General features: G+C 45.1%; 1 protein-coding gene across 2 annotated transcripts in view; it reads right to left on the bottom strand.

The window, feature by feature from the left end:
* Positions 1-6: 6 nt before the first annotated feature.
* The window catches only part of ADCY5 (adenylate cyclase 5), a 200,310-nt gene continuing 184,218 nt past the window's right edge, over positions 7-16,098 (bottom strand). For both annotated transcript variants that reach the window (XM_084209186.1, XM_084209187.1), the window contains exons 13-21: positions 15,213-15,329; positions 14,306-14,470; positions 11,920-12,095; positions 7,593-7,619; positions 6,661-6,793; positions 5,285-5,548; positions 4,762-4,966; positions 3,894-4,018; positions 7-2,552 (exon numbers count right to left, since the gene is read on the bottom strand). In XM_084209186.1, the coding sequence (XP_084065312.1) occupies positions 2,424-2,552; positions 3,894-4,018; positions 4,762-4,966; positions 5,285-5,548; positions 6,661-6,793; positions 7,593-7,619; positions 11,920-12,095; positions 14,306-14,470; positions 15,213-15,329 (1,341 nt within the window). In that variant the 3' untranslated portion in view covers positions 7-2,423. The remainder of the gene's footprint in view (positions 2,553-3,893; positions 4,019-4,761; positions 4,967-5,284; positions 5,549-6,660; positions 6,794-7,592; positions 7,620-11,919; positions 12,096-14,305; positions 14,471-15,212; positions 15,330-16,098) is intronic.

The following is a 16,098-nucleotide window of genomic DNA, read 5'->3' as shown; positions in this document are numbered from 1 at the left end:
CAGTGAAACAGTGTTTAATATAGTTAAATTACTTAAATAGATTTCAATTTCCATGGGAAATCATAACTGTATCCATTTTTGCAAGATCCAGAGTAAAGAGTGTGTGAATACCCCTTGAAATGATCATGACACACTGTCAACAATCACAGCTAGAGATACTGGGGACTTGAAATTTCATTGACAACACAACTTCATAAGGTGAATCAAAAGTTAAGAAGACTGCAGACTTTTGGAAAGCAGAAAGCAAACCTAAAATCAAGTGTATGGCATGAAGGAAATGAAACTCAGTGAGGGACAGAGGGGATGGGAGGTGGAGGAGGGGAGAAAGGCATAACACCATGATGCAACTTAAGTTTATTTTGCAAACCAGGAAAGATGTAAAGGAGCAAAAGTATAGTACAAGGGCAGACTTGGCAGTTTTACAGAAGTCAATATACTATACTTTTCAGAGATGTTTCCTAGTGGAAGGGAGAAGGAAAGGGGAGATGCCATTTAAGCTCATGTTTAAATGGCTTAATGCTCGGGTCATGCTTAGCAATAGAGCAAATTAAGACAGGTCCATGGATTTTCACTTATTCTCATTGTCGAGTAGGAAAAAGAAATCGCCACCACCATAGTGCAATCATTATGCTGTGAATACTACAATAATTCTGCCCTGAGAAGAGTGGAAAAGAAGTTTATTAAATGTCAAAAGATTGGAGTAATTTTTAGTGCTAGCCAAATTCAATATCAAAACCTTCCCCTCATAGAATATAAAAAATATAGCTTTTTAAAATAATTTTCTTTTTTTAATAAAATATCAAGGGATTTTTCTTTCATAGTTAGAAAAGGTACATAAATGATAACAGTGAACTATTCAGAAACCCCCCCACTAGTGATAAAGATGCCCACACAGTATCAATGGCACTATTTTAAGGTTGACCACCTCATAAACCTACTTGTCATCATAATCTTTTTTAAGATCACCTAATTCCTTGAAAATCTGTGAATCAGTTGAAATAAGTGCTTACTACAGGAAAGTAAACTCAATGCTGCAGCACATAGTTCCTTGTAATGTCACATGGCAGTTACAATGTCAGACAACTCTCAGATCAGCAGGATTCTACTAAGACCATCTATGAAAAATTATTTTTTTAAAAAGAAAAGTTCAAATGAGCTTTTTTGCCTTTTCTCATAAGAGCTCCTGTTAAGAGTTAGAAGATTTGGGTCGAGCTCCTTTTGACACGTTTGATACCGTCTCAGGAGCTATAACTCAAAGGTCCCGTTCCAGTGGGAAGCCGCCACCCTCCGCTGGAATGCTGCACGGAACGATTCTGTGACTACCGCGGGTTTTTCCTCTTCTTTGGGGTTGTAGATTTTTCTGGATTTTCATTTTAAAATGCATCTGATTCAGCCTGGAAACTCACCTGTTTGTTGTTGGTTGATTGTATAGTGATAATCTGAAAACTGCCAAGTCTGTGTTCAGAGTATTACACAGAAAAAAAATTACACAAAAGTCTACAGGTTATATACACCTCCCCCCACACCTTGGTGTGGACAGCCTGCCTTCTAATTTATATATAATTTACAAAATATAGAATTTGGTATATCTGTTAGATCTCCATGTTTTCAATATTACAAAATAAAAAATACAAAAAAACCCACAACAAATTTTCAGGGGAGTTCCCCCCACAAAGTGTCTCTTGTTTACATCTAGTCTTTCCCATGTAAACTGATAGATACCAAAGAAGAGCACAGACGACTTTTTAATAAATATGGTTGTAGAGCCATCTTCCTTTATCCTGATCTTCCCCTTCATCAGGTGTGCCAGCCCCACTCAAGAGCAGTCATTTAGCCATGGAGAAGAAGGAAAAAGAGGGGGCAAGGCTATAATGTCTTTTCACACTAAAACATTACCAATGCCCTTCTAAAAGGCCTTTTTGTGTGCTGCAACAGTGGGTGTCAGTTTTGAAAGCCCATTCAAAACAGCTAATAAAAGCACAGTGGTACACTTCAAATAGCTGGCAGTATGGGATGGAAACATTATGGGAGTGCAAATCCATTCCAAAATAATGCTTTGTAGTGAATCATACATTCCTTCAACCAAGTAAATGTTGTGTTGCGTCAATAAATACTTAAATAGCTTCTTATGCCATCCTGTGGTAGCAGCCTTTTTAAAAATGCCGAATTCATGTCTTGTCTGTGAACTCTGTAGTGCACATCTTTGGTCAACTTAGCACTCAGCCAGGAACAACTCCAAGGTGGTTTCTTTCTCTTGCTTTTCTTGATGGGTGGCCAAAGAATTTGCTGATACCAGCTCTAGAGTCATGGGGTGAAATTTCAACTGCACCGAATGTTCAGCTTCACTACCAAAAAATGATTCTTCTCCTATTCACAATCCTGGGTAATGCAAAATCCATCTTTGGGTGGCGCTGCAGTCGGTGCTAACTAATTGGAGGCCCTTCATTTAGAAAGTAGGTGGTCATTTCTCCTTTGCCTTTGACCTTTATGACCCCTCGATATTCCAGCTGGTAGTTGTTGGCTGCTAAAACCTGGTACATGTCCGTGGTTACCTGCAGGAGAAACAAGAGTGAACAGGTGCTTGCCTTCCACACAGTCTTTCCGTCTGCTTTTGGAGTAATCCATGGACAAATAAAGTAGGATCAACGGTTTTGTTTCTAAGTCAATCAATGTTTGCATGTCAATCACTAACTGAAAGGTTGGCACAAGTTGCTGAACAAACACAGCCACTACTAGAACCTGAGAAAGTACAGATGTCACACACAGTTCACAACTGGAGAAACTGCATTTTTCAAGCAGGTCGCTGGATAAAGCGTAACAAATTAGTCACATTTTTTAAGAAACACCAGTCAGTTCAGTCTGCTCAGATGCATTCATTGTATCACTGGAGTGGCAGTAGGAAAAGAGGTCAAACTTACTAAAATAGCCTCAAAAATTACCTAGAAGTTACACAGTGGATATACAGCTTAGGATTCAGGGGTTGTTTTTATGAAGGAGAAGGTAGTGGGCAATGGGAGAGAAGTGATCGAATTGAATACTCTAGCCAGAATCCAAATTGTCTCTGCAGATATCAGTCAAAAATAATCACTTGTGCTGCAGAACAACTGAAGTTTAAAGACCAGATTTCCTGAGGTATTTATTTATTACAATATAATTTCCCACCCTTTTTCAGGTGGCTTTACAGACCATCTCAAGAGGGATGCATAAATATCGATCCAGTTAACTGACAGGCAAGGAAACAGCATGGTTGCCCCTCTTGGGCTTCACATCAGCTGCTCTATTTTTATAACCCTTCAGTGTTTTCCCAAGGAATGATAATCTGTTACTGTGGACACTGGAATTGAATCACTCACTGGAAAGGTCACATCTGAAGGCTGAGGAGATGTGTGATTATCAGACAGGTCCCATTAACCCCTTAAACAATCCTCTCTCTGTTGTGTATCCCCATCCTGCTGATGCCTGGACCCTTGCTGGCCTCACGCCACACATGGCACAACGAGCAGCAAAGTGAATTACAGAAATACAGGGCTGAATCAGGCCCTTGGAAAATGAAACAAACACCTCACACAGCTGAGAGCAGCACATGTGAGCAGGGATCAGGCAGGACTGTGCTCAGTGCCAGTGAGGCACACGGGGAAGGAGGCTCAGCTCAGCACTTCCACCCAGAACTAAAGTGCAAGCTTTTAAACAAAGGTTGCAATGTTGGTCACGATTAAAGGACAAAACTTGCTGCTAACCACCAGCATTCCCTAAGTGGCTTTTCTTTCAGTTCTGTGTAGGTAAATGCATGGAATAAAAGAATGAAATTAAACCAAAATTTCAGTTCTAATTAAGTTTCAAAATGTGTAAGTGACACAGGGCTGGCAGGGTAAGTTTTCCAGGGGCTGCCTTACCTGAATCCTGTCAGGCACTCCTGTGCTGTCCATTCTGCTGGCTACATTCACTGTGTTGCCCCAGATGTCATACTGGGGTTTGCGGGCTCCTATCACCCCAGCTACAACAGGACCAATATTGAGGCCTGGAAGGAGTGGAGAGATATGCTCAGATCCATTTGCCTGAGGCAGGTTATTTTTCAGACAGTAAAAACCCATCCTGAGGCTCTCTGGTTCTAGCTGTTCTTTACCCTGATATGTAAATCTATGGCCAAACTGTGGGGAGAGACATGTTAAAACAGAATTTGGCTTTGATCCATGATCCATCAGTCATGCCCAACTGACTGGCAGCTCGGGCTGGATCTGCTCAATTCAGAGCTACTTTCCAGTGCCAGATAATGGCATAAAGTTTTTTTGCCACCTGGCTAACAAGCAAACTGCTCACTTGAAGTCAGCACATACCTGCTGGAATGCTGAGGGCCTGCAAGGCAGCAGCCCAGAGCCTTCCAGAACAAAGACCACACTTGACATCCTCAAATTTCTTCTTCCTTTTCTGTCACTTTTTATTTCTTGACTTGAAAGACAATTTAATGTCCAAGTCTGCCAGAGCTGGAAGCACAGGGGCAAAATGAGCCCAAGGGCAACCACCATGTAAGACCATGCTGTGGCAGGAGCTACACTGCTTCTAATTCCCTAGGGAGCTTCAGGGATGCTGCTATAACCTAAAAAACTACTGTGATGTTTCACAGAGGCCAAAGTGGTCTCCAGCCACCAGACAATCAACATCACTGTACAGCTAATGTAACATCTGTGGTTTTTACTGTCCATAAAACCCTCACCTCAGAATGACCACTACCTACAAGGAATCCTGTGAGCATAAGGACATTACCTATCTTCATTTGGAAGTTGTTGAATGAATGCTCATTAATGTATTTCATTTGGTCCATTAACCTCATGGCAAAATCTGCCAGAGCTTTGATGTGTGTCTTCCCTTCCTTGTCATAAGTGGAGTCGTTGAGGCCTGAGGCAGCCATGTAGGTGCTGCCAATGGTCTTGATCTTCTCCAGCTGCCTGAACTGGTCTTCACTTATTATCTGTGTCACAAGAGCAAAAGAAGCAAATAAACCTTGACAAACACACAGATGCTGGTAATGTACCTGCCACGCATCCCACCTTGCTGCGAGCATTACAAAATAGTGGACAGGGCCAGGAAGACAGAGGAAAAAAGGGGATTAGATATTCAAAGGGAATAGAAGGGATTTTGTGTGGAAAAAAGATAAAATTGAAGACTCCTAGAGTAAGGAGAAATGAAACATGGATTCAGTAAACCACTGTCCTTCAGGAGCGCAGCAAAGCCCAACTAAACACATGGATTCAACTCACTTTGCTCACCCAGATTTTCTGTGACTTACTTCGTCAAAATCAGCAATGATCTCATTGAGCAGCCTCAGACACTCCACCCCTTCGTTGTTGGCTTCCAGCTCCACGTAGAACTCGGAGAAGTTGCTGATGGAGGCGAACATGACGGCCACGCACTCGCAGGACTGGTAGTAGAGCTCGTCGTTGCGCCGCTCCTGCGCCAGGAAATGCGCGGCCACGTCCTTGGGCAGGATGTTGTGCAGGAGGCGTCTGTTGTAGGCCTGCAGCTCCTCCATCTCCTCCTTCTCCTCGGTGGCCTAGGGGAGGGGGGAGACACAGGGATGCACTTAATCTTTTGGGAGCTGCTCTGGGGAGGGGAAAAAAGCTGCAAATTAACTCGCAGTGAGGGCAGAAATAGAACGGGGGAAACTGCAAGGCGGAGCAGAGCCAGAGAGATGCAGAAACTTGTGCTGTGGAAAATGTTCCATCTCTTCGTGCACACATGTATGGAAAAGCAGGCAGAGAATAATGCCAGAATCCAGCATTGTATTTCTGAGCCCTGAACTGGTTAACTACTCAGCTCACTCCTTCCATTGTTACACCATTTATAAATGAGGATTACAATGTTTATCTGCTTCCCAAGGAGCTTTAATTAATTGTTGCTTCCTTAGTGCCTTGTACTCAAACCACAAAGACCTATAATTAGAATGATGTCCTGCCACCCAGAAGGTAGAAAATCTAAATAAAACCTGCAGTCCTGTGGCCCCTCAGCCATGAGTGCTGGCCAGAGCCCAGGCCTGTCCTGCTTGCTTGGGAATCACATACAGGGCCCCAACATCACTCATGGGCACGAGTAGTGAAAACATTAACAGTGAACCCAGGGACAAGAGCACAGTGTGGCATTATCCACAGCGTGTTGGTTAGCCAGTACTGCTGCCTGGGGGCTAATGAAGGCTGGACATTGAGCCAGTTCCCACTGCTTAACAGGAAACTGAATGAAAATGCAAATGTGAATCTTTCACACCCTTGAGCACAGCAAACCAAAGCTCACTGAAATCTGGGAAACAATTCAGCAGTGAACATGAGCTTCTTATATTTATAAATTGTGTTACATTACATGTTCTTGCAGCAGTAACAGCTCAATTGCCCAAATTCATTAATCTCAACCTTCAGATCCATAACCCTCTACCACGGGGACCATCCAAGGTGCATTTACAAGGAAAAAAGGGGTTGAATAGCTGGGATGAGATGCACAGAGTATGCAAAGTACCAACGAAGAGCAGAGCATTATTAAAATGCCCAGTTATAAACCAGATTCAGATTAAATTCAAAGGCGCTTTATCATACTTCTCAACTCAACAGTGAAGAACTCATTTTATATTAAAGCCAAAGACCACATGTGATCCTCCCACAGCCAACACCCACTAACCTGAAGTTTCCAGAGGAAATCAAGCCTTGCAGTGGATTCCACTTGCTGGGCATGCAAGTACAGTGCCAGGACGAAGACAGTGATGATGACAGGGGTCACAATCTTCAGCGCGACTCGTGTGGTCACCGGGGGGCTGCAGCCAAGGACAGAGCACAGCTTCCCTGTCACTGGGAGAGCACGGCCTTGCCACACCCCATGCTCCCCACACCAAGGCTAACCAGCCTTCAGGCTTTTCTTTCCTTTCCCCTCAAAGCCTGTGTTGGTAAAGGGACAAACCTTTCCAAAAAGCTGGAGACTCTGGCTCACGGGTGCCAGTTTCTAAAGGAGGACTTGGGAATTGGAAAAGCAATCCAGGTTCTTAGGAAGGGCTGTGATTGCTACAAAGGGCACTCTGCAGAGAGTGGCCATACATGCTAAGGGGGACAACATGAAATGCTGACACTCCTCAGACTGTGCTCATCCTGCCTTCTGCACCAGCTTCCCCAGGCTCCTGAGTAAGGAACTGCTCTAACTCATGGCTTCTCTAATTAGTCACTTCTTAATGGGCTTTATTGTGTAAGTGCTCTGTAAGCTGAAAAGAGCACTAAGGCACATTCACACCTCCTCTGACAAGCAGGCAAATAAAAACTGTTAAATATGAATTACTGAGTTACGCAGTATGAAAATATTTTGATAAAACCTTTAAATTGTATTACAAATAATCCCTGAGCTGACATAAATCCCACAGGAAAGAGGATGCTCTGAGAGTAGCTATACATACAAAAGGGCAACACTGTCCACTCAGGGCATCTGCACTGTGTTGTACCAGCTCACAGCAATGCACAAACACCAGGCACTGCTGGTGAGTCAATGTGCTGCTATTGCACCTTGTGAACAGAAAATACCTACCAACAAAGACCTATCAAATATTTCATGCCAAAGAAGTGACTCACCATGAGGATGTATCATTTGCAGACACGCTGAAAAAAAAAAGCACAAGCACAAGGTCAGTGGAGTGTTTGGCTCCCTGCAGCTCTTGCCCTTCTGCACATCATTGCACAGCACCTCTGCAGTGTGGCACCTCTAACACTGTGTGGGGCTACAGCTCTTTGGAAGCAGAAAACTACTAAAAGATGGGAGGGGGAGGAGAAAAGAGGCTTCTGAGCTTCACTCAAAACTCCAGAGTGATAGTGTGGCATGGTTAATGTGGGTAAAATATCAAAGAAGCATTAAGAGTGAGAGAATAATTTGGGATTTTAATGTCAGTGTGGGATGCTTGGCAAATGCCTGTGCATCGATCACTGCTTCATTAGGTCAGACTACAAAATTTGGCCTAAGGAAGAAAGCTTTGGGCTTTTTTATCTTGTGAGGAATAGCTCTTTTCTTCTCCTTTTATTGTGGTGTGGAGATGTGTTTAATTCCTTTAACTCTAATCCTGCACCATTCTTCTGCACATTCCTCACTGCCAGCTTGTGCCCATCTCTGGGTACCACACAGGAGGGCACTGAAGAAAGCCCTTCAGCACATCCCTGTTACTATGGACAACTCTGGAAGCACCCTCGTGTATGGGAGCTGCTGGGGGAGATGCAAGGTGTGCTTTTTGACACTGAAAGCACAGAACAGAGCCTTCTGGTAGGTAGCAGCTCTCTGTGTTCCTGATTGATTGATTGATTGATTGATTGCTTAATGCTGCTGGCTTTGTTCTCGAGTGTGGGTGGAGTATTAGGTGGCTGAGAACCATGCACAAGCATCTTTTAAAACACTATTGAAATGGAAGGAAGGAGATCAGTGTTTAAATTACTGTGGTGTCATTGATGCAATTAGAACTTTGCAGGCTACCAAAGTGACATTAGCCTGAGAATGTGACAGCTCTCTAGAGAGCTTCAGGCCACGGTTTTATGGGGTTGGAGGGAACCTTGCTACACAATCAGACATGTAAATGATCAAAATCAATATAGGCAAGGGAACCTAACTGGGTGTAACATCAAAAAATAAAAGCATAGTGACTCTCTAACCTCGTTTGTTCCAAGACATTTTCTGCAGTTCTGAGCATGGAATTTCTTCTGACATGGATTTTGCAACCCACTGTTGTCTTGCACACAATCTCTTGTGTGGCTCTTGGCCAGCTCCAGCACTGAACACGTGTGCTTGGGCACAGACACGGTTTGGAAAGCCTGGGGACTCCCCCATGAAAGGCTGGATCTAGCTGGAGACACTTCCCACAAGGAGCATGATTCCCCTGCTTCCCTAAACCACCTGGCCAAGGATGACTGACTGCCCTCCCTTATCACTCTCTCTTGTGATGGGAGCATGGCAGACCTGCCCTTAGTACTGAGGCTGCAGCTCACTGTGGGTGTCACCCTTGCTCTAAAACCTTCATCAGAGACTCCCACAGTACAGAAGTGCAGCAGTATTTACAATAACTCTCTGGATAAGTGAAGATGCCCAGTGCAAGCAGTAGGGCTGTTACATGGGTAGGTTGTTCCCCCATGGAACAGACATTTCCAGTAGCAGATGGTTCTTTAATTACTGGAAGGGAACACAGAGAGAAGCTTGCTAACTACACTCCTGCTCAAGTGAAGTGCACATTTTTAGCAGGAAAGGCAGTTCATTTTAGAGACAGCTCCCACAGGACCAGAGCATCTCACTTTTCCCAGCCACAGTTGCAAGGACAGACAGCTGGAACAGAAATGATGGCTCTGATGAACAAATCACAGGGCAGAGCTCTTTGGGCTTCCCTGTGCAGGCACTGAGTTTAGAAGATCCCATTGGCCCATCACATCTTTAAAGCAATGCATTAGATTTATCTTGTGCAGAGAAAAAAGGGAACACGAGGGCCCTGTGCATGCAGCACACTCCATGTGTCACACACTGGTGTGGCTGCAGCCAAGCCTGGCAATTCCCCACGTGCTGTAATCAGCCTTTCAGCTGCCTGCATGCTGGGTTGGTTTGTACACAGGAGTGTGAAGTGACATCTGCATCACTTCTAATTAGTCAGAGTACCACAGTGGCTGCAGAGCAGATACTAATTATGTAGCTACAATGGGCACCCAATTAAAGTAGTATGAGGTCATGGTGGCTTTTCTGCTTTTTTAGTATCAGCTGGACAATAAGGTCCATCTCTGAACTCTGTGCTACATGCTGAGCTCCCATTTCACACAAATGGCCTTCCAGACATTGGGGCAATAAATAGCCATCCATGGAGCTCTTTGGACAAAACCAATTGTCCTGGATCCCTCTGGAATGGAGTTAAATTTCTTCCTAGCTGGTGCAGTGCTGTGCTTTGGATTAAGTATGAGAAGCTGTTGATAACATGCTGATGTATTAGTTGTTGCTAAGTAGTGTTTATACCAATCAAGGACTTTTCAGCTCCTCAACAACCCCAGTGAGCAGGCTGGAGGGACACAGGATGCTGGGAGGGGGCACACCCAGGGCAGCTGACCCCACCTGGCCAAAAGGAATATTCCATACCATATGGCATCATGCTCAGAATGGGAACTGGGGGAAATGTGGCCTGGAGCTGCTGCTCAGGAACTGGCTGGGCATTGGTTGGCAAGTGGTGAGCAACTGTATTGTGCATCACTTGTTTTGTCTATTCTAATTAAATTATTATTATTCCTATTATTAGTTTCTTTCTTTTCTGTCTCTTTCAACTGACTTTATCTCACCCCATGGCTTTTCTCACTTTTCCCCTTCCAGCTCTCTGCCCATCCCAGCACAGGGCAGTGAGTGAGTGGCTGTGTGGGGCTGAGCTGCAGCTGGGGCTGAGCCACTACACAAATCCCTTTTAGTGAGAGATAATACAGCAGCACAGAAAGCTATTTCTGGGAAAACATGCTAACCTTCTCCACTTTATTACTGACTTTATTACTGACATTCTGATTGTGAAGTGATGTAAATTACACTTCCAAGTGCTGTAATTTCGCTTAGTGCTTGAATTACAAGAATGAAATTATATTTGAGATATAAAATGCTTTTATTTCACTAATTGTGTTAGAAAATGCTAAATAGCTTCTGCTGATGGAACACCTAATATCTGAAAAAAAGGGAAGAAAACCTCATTCTCCCTATACCTCCCCACAGAAAGCTCCATGGGGTTTCCTACCTAATTTCACTCAATTGAGTTAACAAAATAATTTAAGTGATTACTGCCAATGGCAGCAAAAGCTACACTTCCATTAACTGGCAATGCCAGAAACAGCTGTAAATCCATTAATTATTGCTGGGAGTGCTGAAATCATGGAATAGTCCTGTGAAGGAGAGGAGTAACCAGATGTATTGGGCTCGAAGGCTCATGGTTAATGATGGCTTGAAGGGCTGATGGTTAATGGCCATCCTGAAATCTGAGCAGCTACAGAAGGTATTTCATAACACCCTGGGAAGGGCCATGGGAATCTTCTCAAACACCCTCCTGTCCAAGGCAGGAACAACCACAGCTATCAGCCTTGATAAATAGCTCACCTAAACTGGCATTATTTGATTCACTCACATTTAAGTACAATTGTTGCCTACAAGGGGAAATCATCAAAACAAGGAGTTAACACAACAGAGCAATTCCCAACAAGAAACAAAGCTTCTGGAGGAGGACAGGCTTGGGGATGTGCCAAACTTCCCTCCCTGGTGTGGGCAGCTCCAGGAGATGGGGAACCACCACAGCAGTGGAAGGAGGCTGCCAGCAGGACTAAAGTGTGCCCTGATGAGAAGCCAGCTTTTGTAAGTAAAAGGGCATCTGTCCATCCCCACTGAGCCCAGACCCTTCTGCTGGGAATTGTGCTGAGCCCAGCTGTGATACTGGCTTTTCAAACAAGGACATTTGTCCTGGAAGCAGCTGGAAGTAGCTCACTGGCTAAACATCAAGCACCACCATTCCACCACCCCAAGCTGGGTTTGATATATTGTGGTGGCTCACATCACATCCCTGAGCAAGCTCAAGTTTGTTGGAGGATTTTTTTTTCCTTATTTGAGAAATGACATTTCTATATTGGGAGTGTAATACCAGCATTAAGAATGACTAACTACACTCCCCATTTCTGGAAAAAAGGAAATACAGATCCACTCTGATTCCAGTTATATTCTGTTATTAATAGATAGTTCATTAGTCAAGTCCCACACTGAAAAGGTCTTAAAGGGAACTGTATTCTCCTACTCTTCAGAGGCAGAGCACAGCATGCACTTCCCTGGCTTGCACCACAGCCTTGGCACTTCCATCCACCTAATGCCACACTGGAATCACTGTGTGAAAGAAATCAGGCAAAGATTTCAGAAGTGAAAGGCACTTACTAGGTGTTGGCTGTAACCAGGAGATCTGCATTGTCAAAAAGGTTGACCCCTGGCACTTCCACAATGAGAACATATATAAATTCAATTATTAACATAAGGATCAATTTTCCAATACAGCTGATCTGAAGGAACACAGAGCAGGCCAGAAGACTCAATAAGACACTGTAGGTAAAGTACTGTATAAAGACAAAAATGGGAAAAAAAACAAAACAAAAGAGAGATGAATGTCAGCTGGATAAATCAAAACTGAAAACAAAGGAAACTAAACACAGGGATAGAAAGGGATTGGTAGTTATGTAGCTGAGCTGACCACACATATAAACCTGGGGCTGCCTGTGGAGTTCTCTCACTTTAGAGAAGTTTAAACTGAATGGATGAAGAGGAAAACTGTGGCCTTCTTCTCCAGGCATTACATGCTTCACTCTCAAGAGACACAGGTCTCCCAGCTGGACACCCAAGGTGGTGATGCAGCTTTTCCCTGGACACAGTTCCTGCCAGTTCAGCTGGATTAAGCCATGCTTTAAGGCCAAATTCTAGCTCAAATATCTGTACAACCCATAGGAGCAAGAGCACTGGCACTTCACTCTCCTGCACAGATGCCACCTGAGGCCAGCAGGGAGGCACTGTCCCCTCCAATGTCACACATGGCTCCATCAGCAAGGGACAGGCTGGACAGACGTCCCCATGCCCAGCCCATGATGATTTGCCCAGCCAGCAGCTGCAGAGGTGCAGATGTGTGGCTGTGCAGCACCTCTGACACAGCTGGGTGCTGCAGCAGCAGCTCCTGCCAGGCTGGGGGCTGAGTGTCCAGCGTGCCAGCGCGTCCCAGTGCGACTGCTTTGGGACCGAGGGTGCCATTGACGGCTCCTGGGAAAGACAGCAGGGGTGCAAAATGAGGAGAGGCTTGTTATCCAGCTCACCACCTCCCTGCTATCAAATCTGTGAAGATTTAAGCTTCCATGCTGTCTGGACAGGCCTATTTCTGGCAAAAACCCCATATCATGTGCCTGAGGCAATCCATCCTTTCAGTTAAAATCAAGCCCTGGTTGAAGCAGAAATATGCTTATGTTCTGAGCTCATTTATTAATAGTCTGATATATTAAATTAGAGAAAATAACTTGTACAGCTTGTTCTTGACTCCTCAGTCTTGACTGAGGGGAAGGGTTCCATTGTCTCCTGCGTGGACACTGGGAGCAACAGGCAACACCTGCAGCAGCTCCAACACGTGCCTGGCAGAGGGCAGGTGAGGGCCTCCTCACTTCCTGAACAGCAGGACCTGGCTAAAGGCTGCCAGAGCAACCTCAGTGTGCAGTGGTTATTCCTCACTGCCTAAAATTCCTCTCTGTCCTGGGCCAGCCCTCCATACAAATTCATGGTGGGCACAGACTGCTCCTAGATCTGCACTCTGCCAGATTCTGCTCCTGGGTCTTTCTGCAGAAAGTCTCTGCACACTAAAACCTCTGCAAGGTTGAAAGCTGCAGTAATGGTGGTCTCAGAAACCTCACAGAATCACATAGGGACCATATTCCTGTTAAGTTAAAAGGAACCCTACCAATACTTTCAGTAGCACCTTGGACATCTGGATGATAGCAGATCCACCATAAATCTGTCAGGTCCCCATGGACCCAGATGACCTTGACATAAGTTCTACCTCCATCCTAGACAGAGTTGTTTTTCCTTCTCAATTTCCAGTAAACAACACATGTAACAGCCATGACCTAAAAACTCTGAGAAAGGTCTTGAATAGCTATGCAAAAAGAAAATTTTTTTTCTCTTTGTAAAGTATTCTATTAATGTGAAAAACATATTTGGGCTGGTTTGGGTTGTGGGTTTGGTTGGGTTTTTTTCCCATTAGAAGCATTTTAATTTTTTCTAAACGAAATGTCCTGAAGACACAGGAATTGCATTGCAAATTGAAGCAGACCACTGTCTGATCTGTCTGAGGCCAGACTTAGCATACCTTGGGAAAGAATATATAAGCCAAGTTTTTCATCAGGATATAAAACAATGGAGGGAAGCATCAACTCTATGACTAAACATTGATGTCCAGAGAACTGATTTTTAGGTAAAACTGAGCACCCACAAACTCCTTTGAAATGACTTGCAGTTCTGCAGGCCATTAAGGACCTCATGGAGAGGGACATCCACAGGCAGGATCCAACTATTTTAAAAGCCTACAAATTATTCATCCCTGAAGGAACTTAAACATGAATGTGGATTCATGATAATAACTTCAGACACTTAAGTCTGCCTGTAGTAGCCTGTGTCAGTCCTTTAGTGTCAGTCAAGAACAACCTTGCTTTCCTCAGAATCACTGGGATTTGTCACACAGGTTTATAGCCTTTTTTCACACAGACCCCTGAAACCCATTTTTTTCAAGCAATACCTCTGGAAAGTTGCAGCTGGGCAAAGGACTGTCACAGAACCCCTGCCAGGTGCCCAGGCTGTAGTTGGAAGTCAGGTTGCTGATAAGGCATATGTCCACCTGGTCAGGAGTGATGTTGTATTCAGCAGCCATGCAGCTGGCAAGATCCACAGTGCTGCACATGAACTGAAAAGCAAAGATGGTATTAAGCTTCCCAGCATAGACAAAGAGAAGAAAACAAAATAGTTTATATCAGTTTAAAAGCCCCTTGGAAATGGCCGTAGCAAAATATGCAACATGAAATCACCAACTTACGTCTTCCTGCACGTGCAGTAGCTCTGCTTTTTCTCCCCCAAAAATATTAATTAACAAAATCCATGCCCCAGAGAACAGCCCCCTCTCTGTGAGCCCAAACTCAGCAATGGTGTTGGGAATCACAGCCAGACCACCTCAGTCCCAAAAGCGCAGCTCAAAGGCAGAGTCACCACCATGCCCATGAGCTGATCCCTGCACTTGGAGCAGGAGGCAGCCCCGTGCAGGGCTGGCACCGAGCCCAAGGAACACTTGTGTCCCACTCAGTAGGGTGGGAGTTATCACAGCATGTGTTATTTAACACATCAGCCTCGTGCCAGCCCTTCCTGCAGGGATACACGTCAGGTGGGCTCCTGCACTTGGGGCAGAAGCATTAAAGAATCACAGAAGGACCTGGGCACAAATCAGTGCCAGGCATACAATGGGCTCTGGGGATGGAGCTGTTGGGCTCCCATTTCTTTTCTGTGCCCAAAAACCAAAGGGCACCAACCTCAGATGCTGTCAGTCCTAGGCAGGGTCATGTTAAATTCAGTGTTTTTAAGAGTCACAATGCTGCAGAGAACCAATAAGAACACAATGCAGAACTGAATGGATCAAAAGGAAATAATGGACATACCATGTTGACAAAGGCAGACAGAAAAACCAGGATAATGGCAAAGACTCCAACTAAGGTACTATTGGTCCTAGACTGTACAATCTTCTTAGAAAGAGTCTGGAGAGGAACTGGGAAAAGCTGCATGAGAGAAAAAAAAATCAAATAGACACATGAAATCCTTGCTTGTTTTACAGATTACAACCTGCATTTGAGCTGCCTGCATCCTTCAGCGTGGCTCTGTGGGGATGCTGCACGGGGCTGGGGATGGTGATGGGGGATGGCAGCTCCGGGACAAGGGCAAGCAGAGACGTGTCTGCCTCGTGGCAGCAGGCCCAGCTGGCTCTCCAAATCTACTTAGCCTTCCTAATGGGAGTGATGGCTCCTGAGCCCAGATAGCATGGCTTGCAGGGCTCTGCTCATCCTGTCGTGAGAAGCAAACCACAAGCCATCTGTAACTGAAATAGCCAGGAGCTTGAGCCTGGAAATTACTGGAGCAAAAATTTCAAAAGGCAGAAATGAGAGTACATGTCACGTCCCTTTGATCACCAAGGCGTATCGTGGGACTCCCTGGTGCCGTTTCAGACACAGGCTGAGAACAGCCCAGGCCAGCCCTGCGATGTGTCAGACCCTCTGCAGAGATCAGCTGGCCCAGGCTGGGCTGTGGCACTCTGCTCCACGCTGACAGTGATAAAATTACCGTGGCTGAGGGCAAGCCGGAGCCCAGCTGGCCCAGCAGCTCCCTGCTGATGGCTCCTGACTGCAGCATCCATTCCAGATGGAAACAGAGCAGAGGCTGACCCTGCCCTTCCCAGCCTGGGTCACCCCCCTGCACTGCTCTGGCTGCAAGAGTGTCCAGGAGACAGCCAAGGCACCCCATCCCTTCACATGGCACTGCTGTGCCAGTGGC

Source organism: Fringilla coelebs (genome assembly GCF_963513975.1).
Source record: "Fringilla coelebs genome assembly, chromosome: 7".
Classification (NCBI taxonomy): domain Eukaryota; kingdom Metazoa; phylum Chordata; class Aves; order Passeriformes; family Fringillidae; genus Fringilla; species Fringilla coelebs.
Note: the sequence above shows the minus strand (reverse complement) of the source record. Positions and strands in the feature narration are given on the sequence as shown.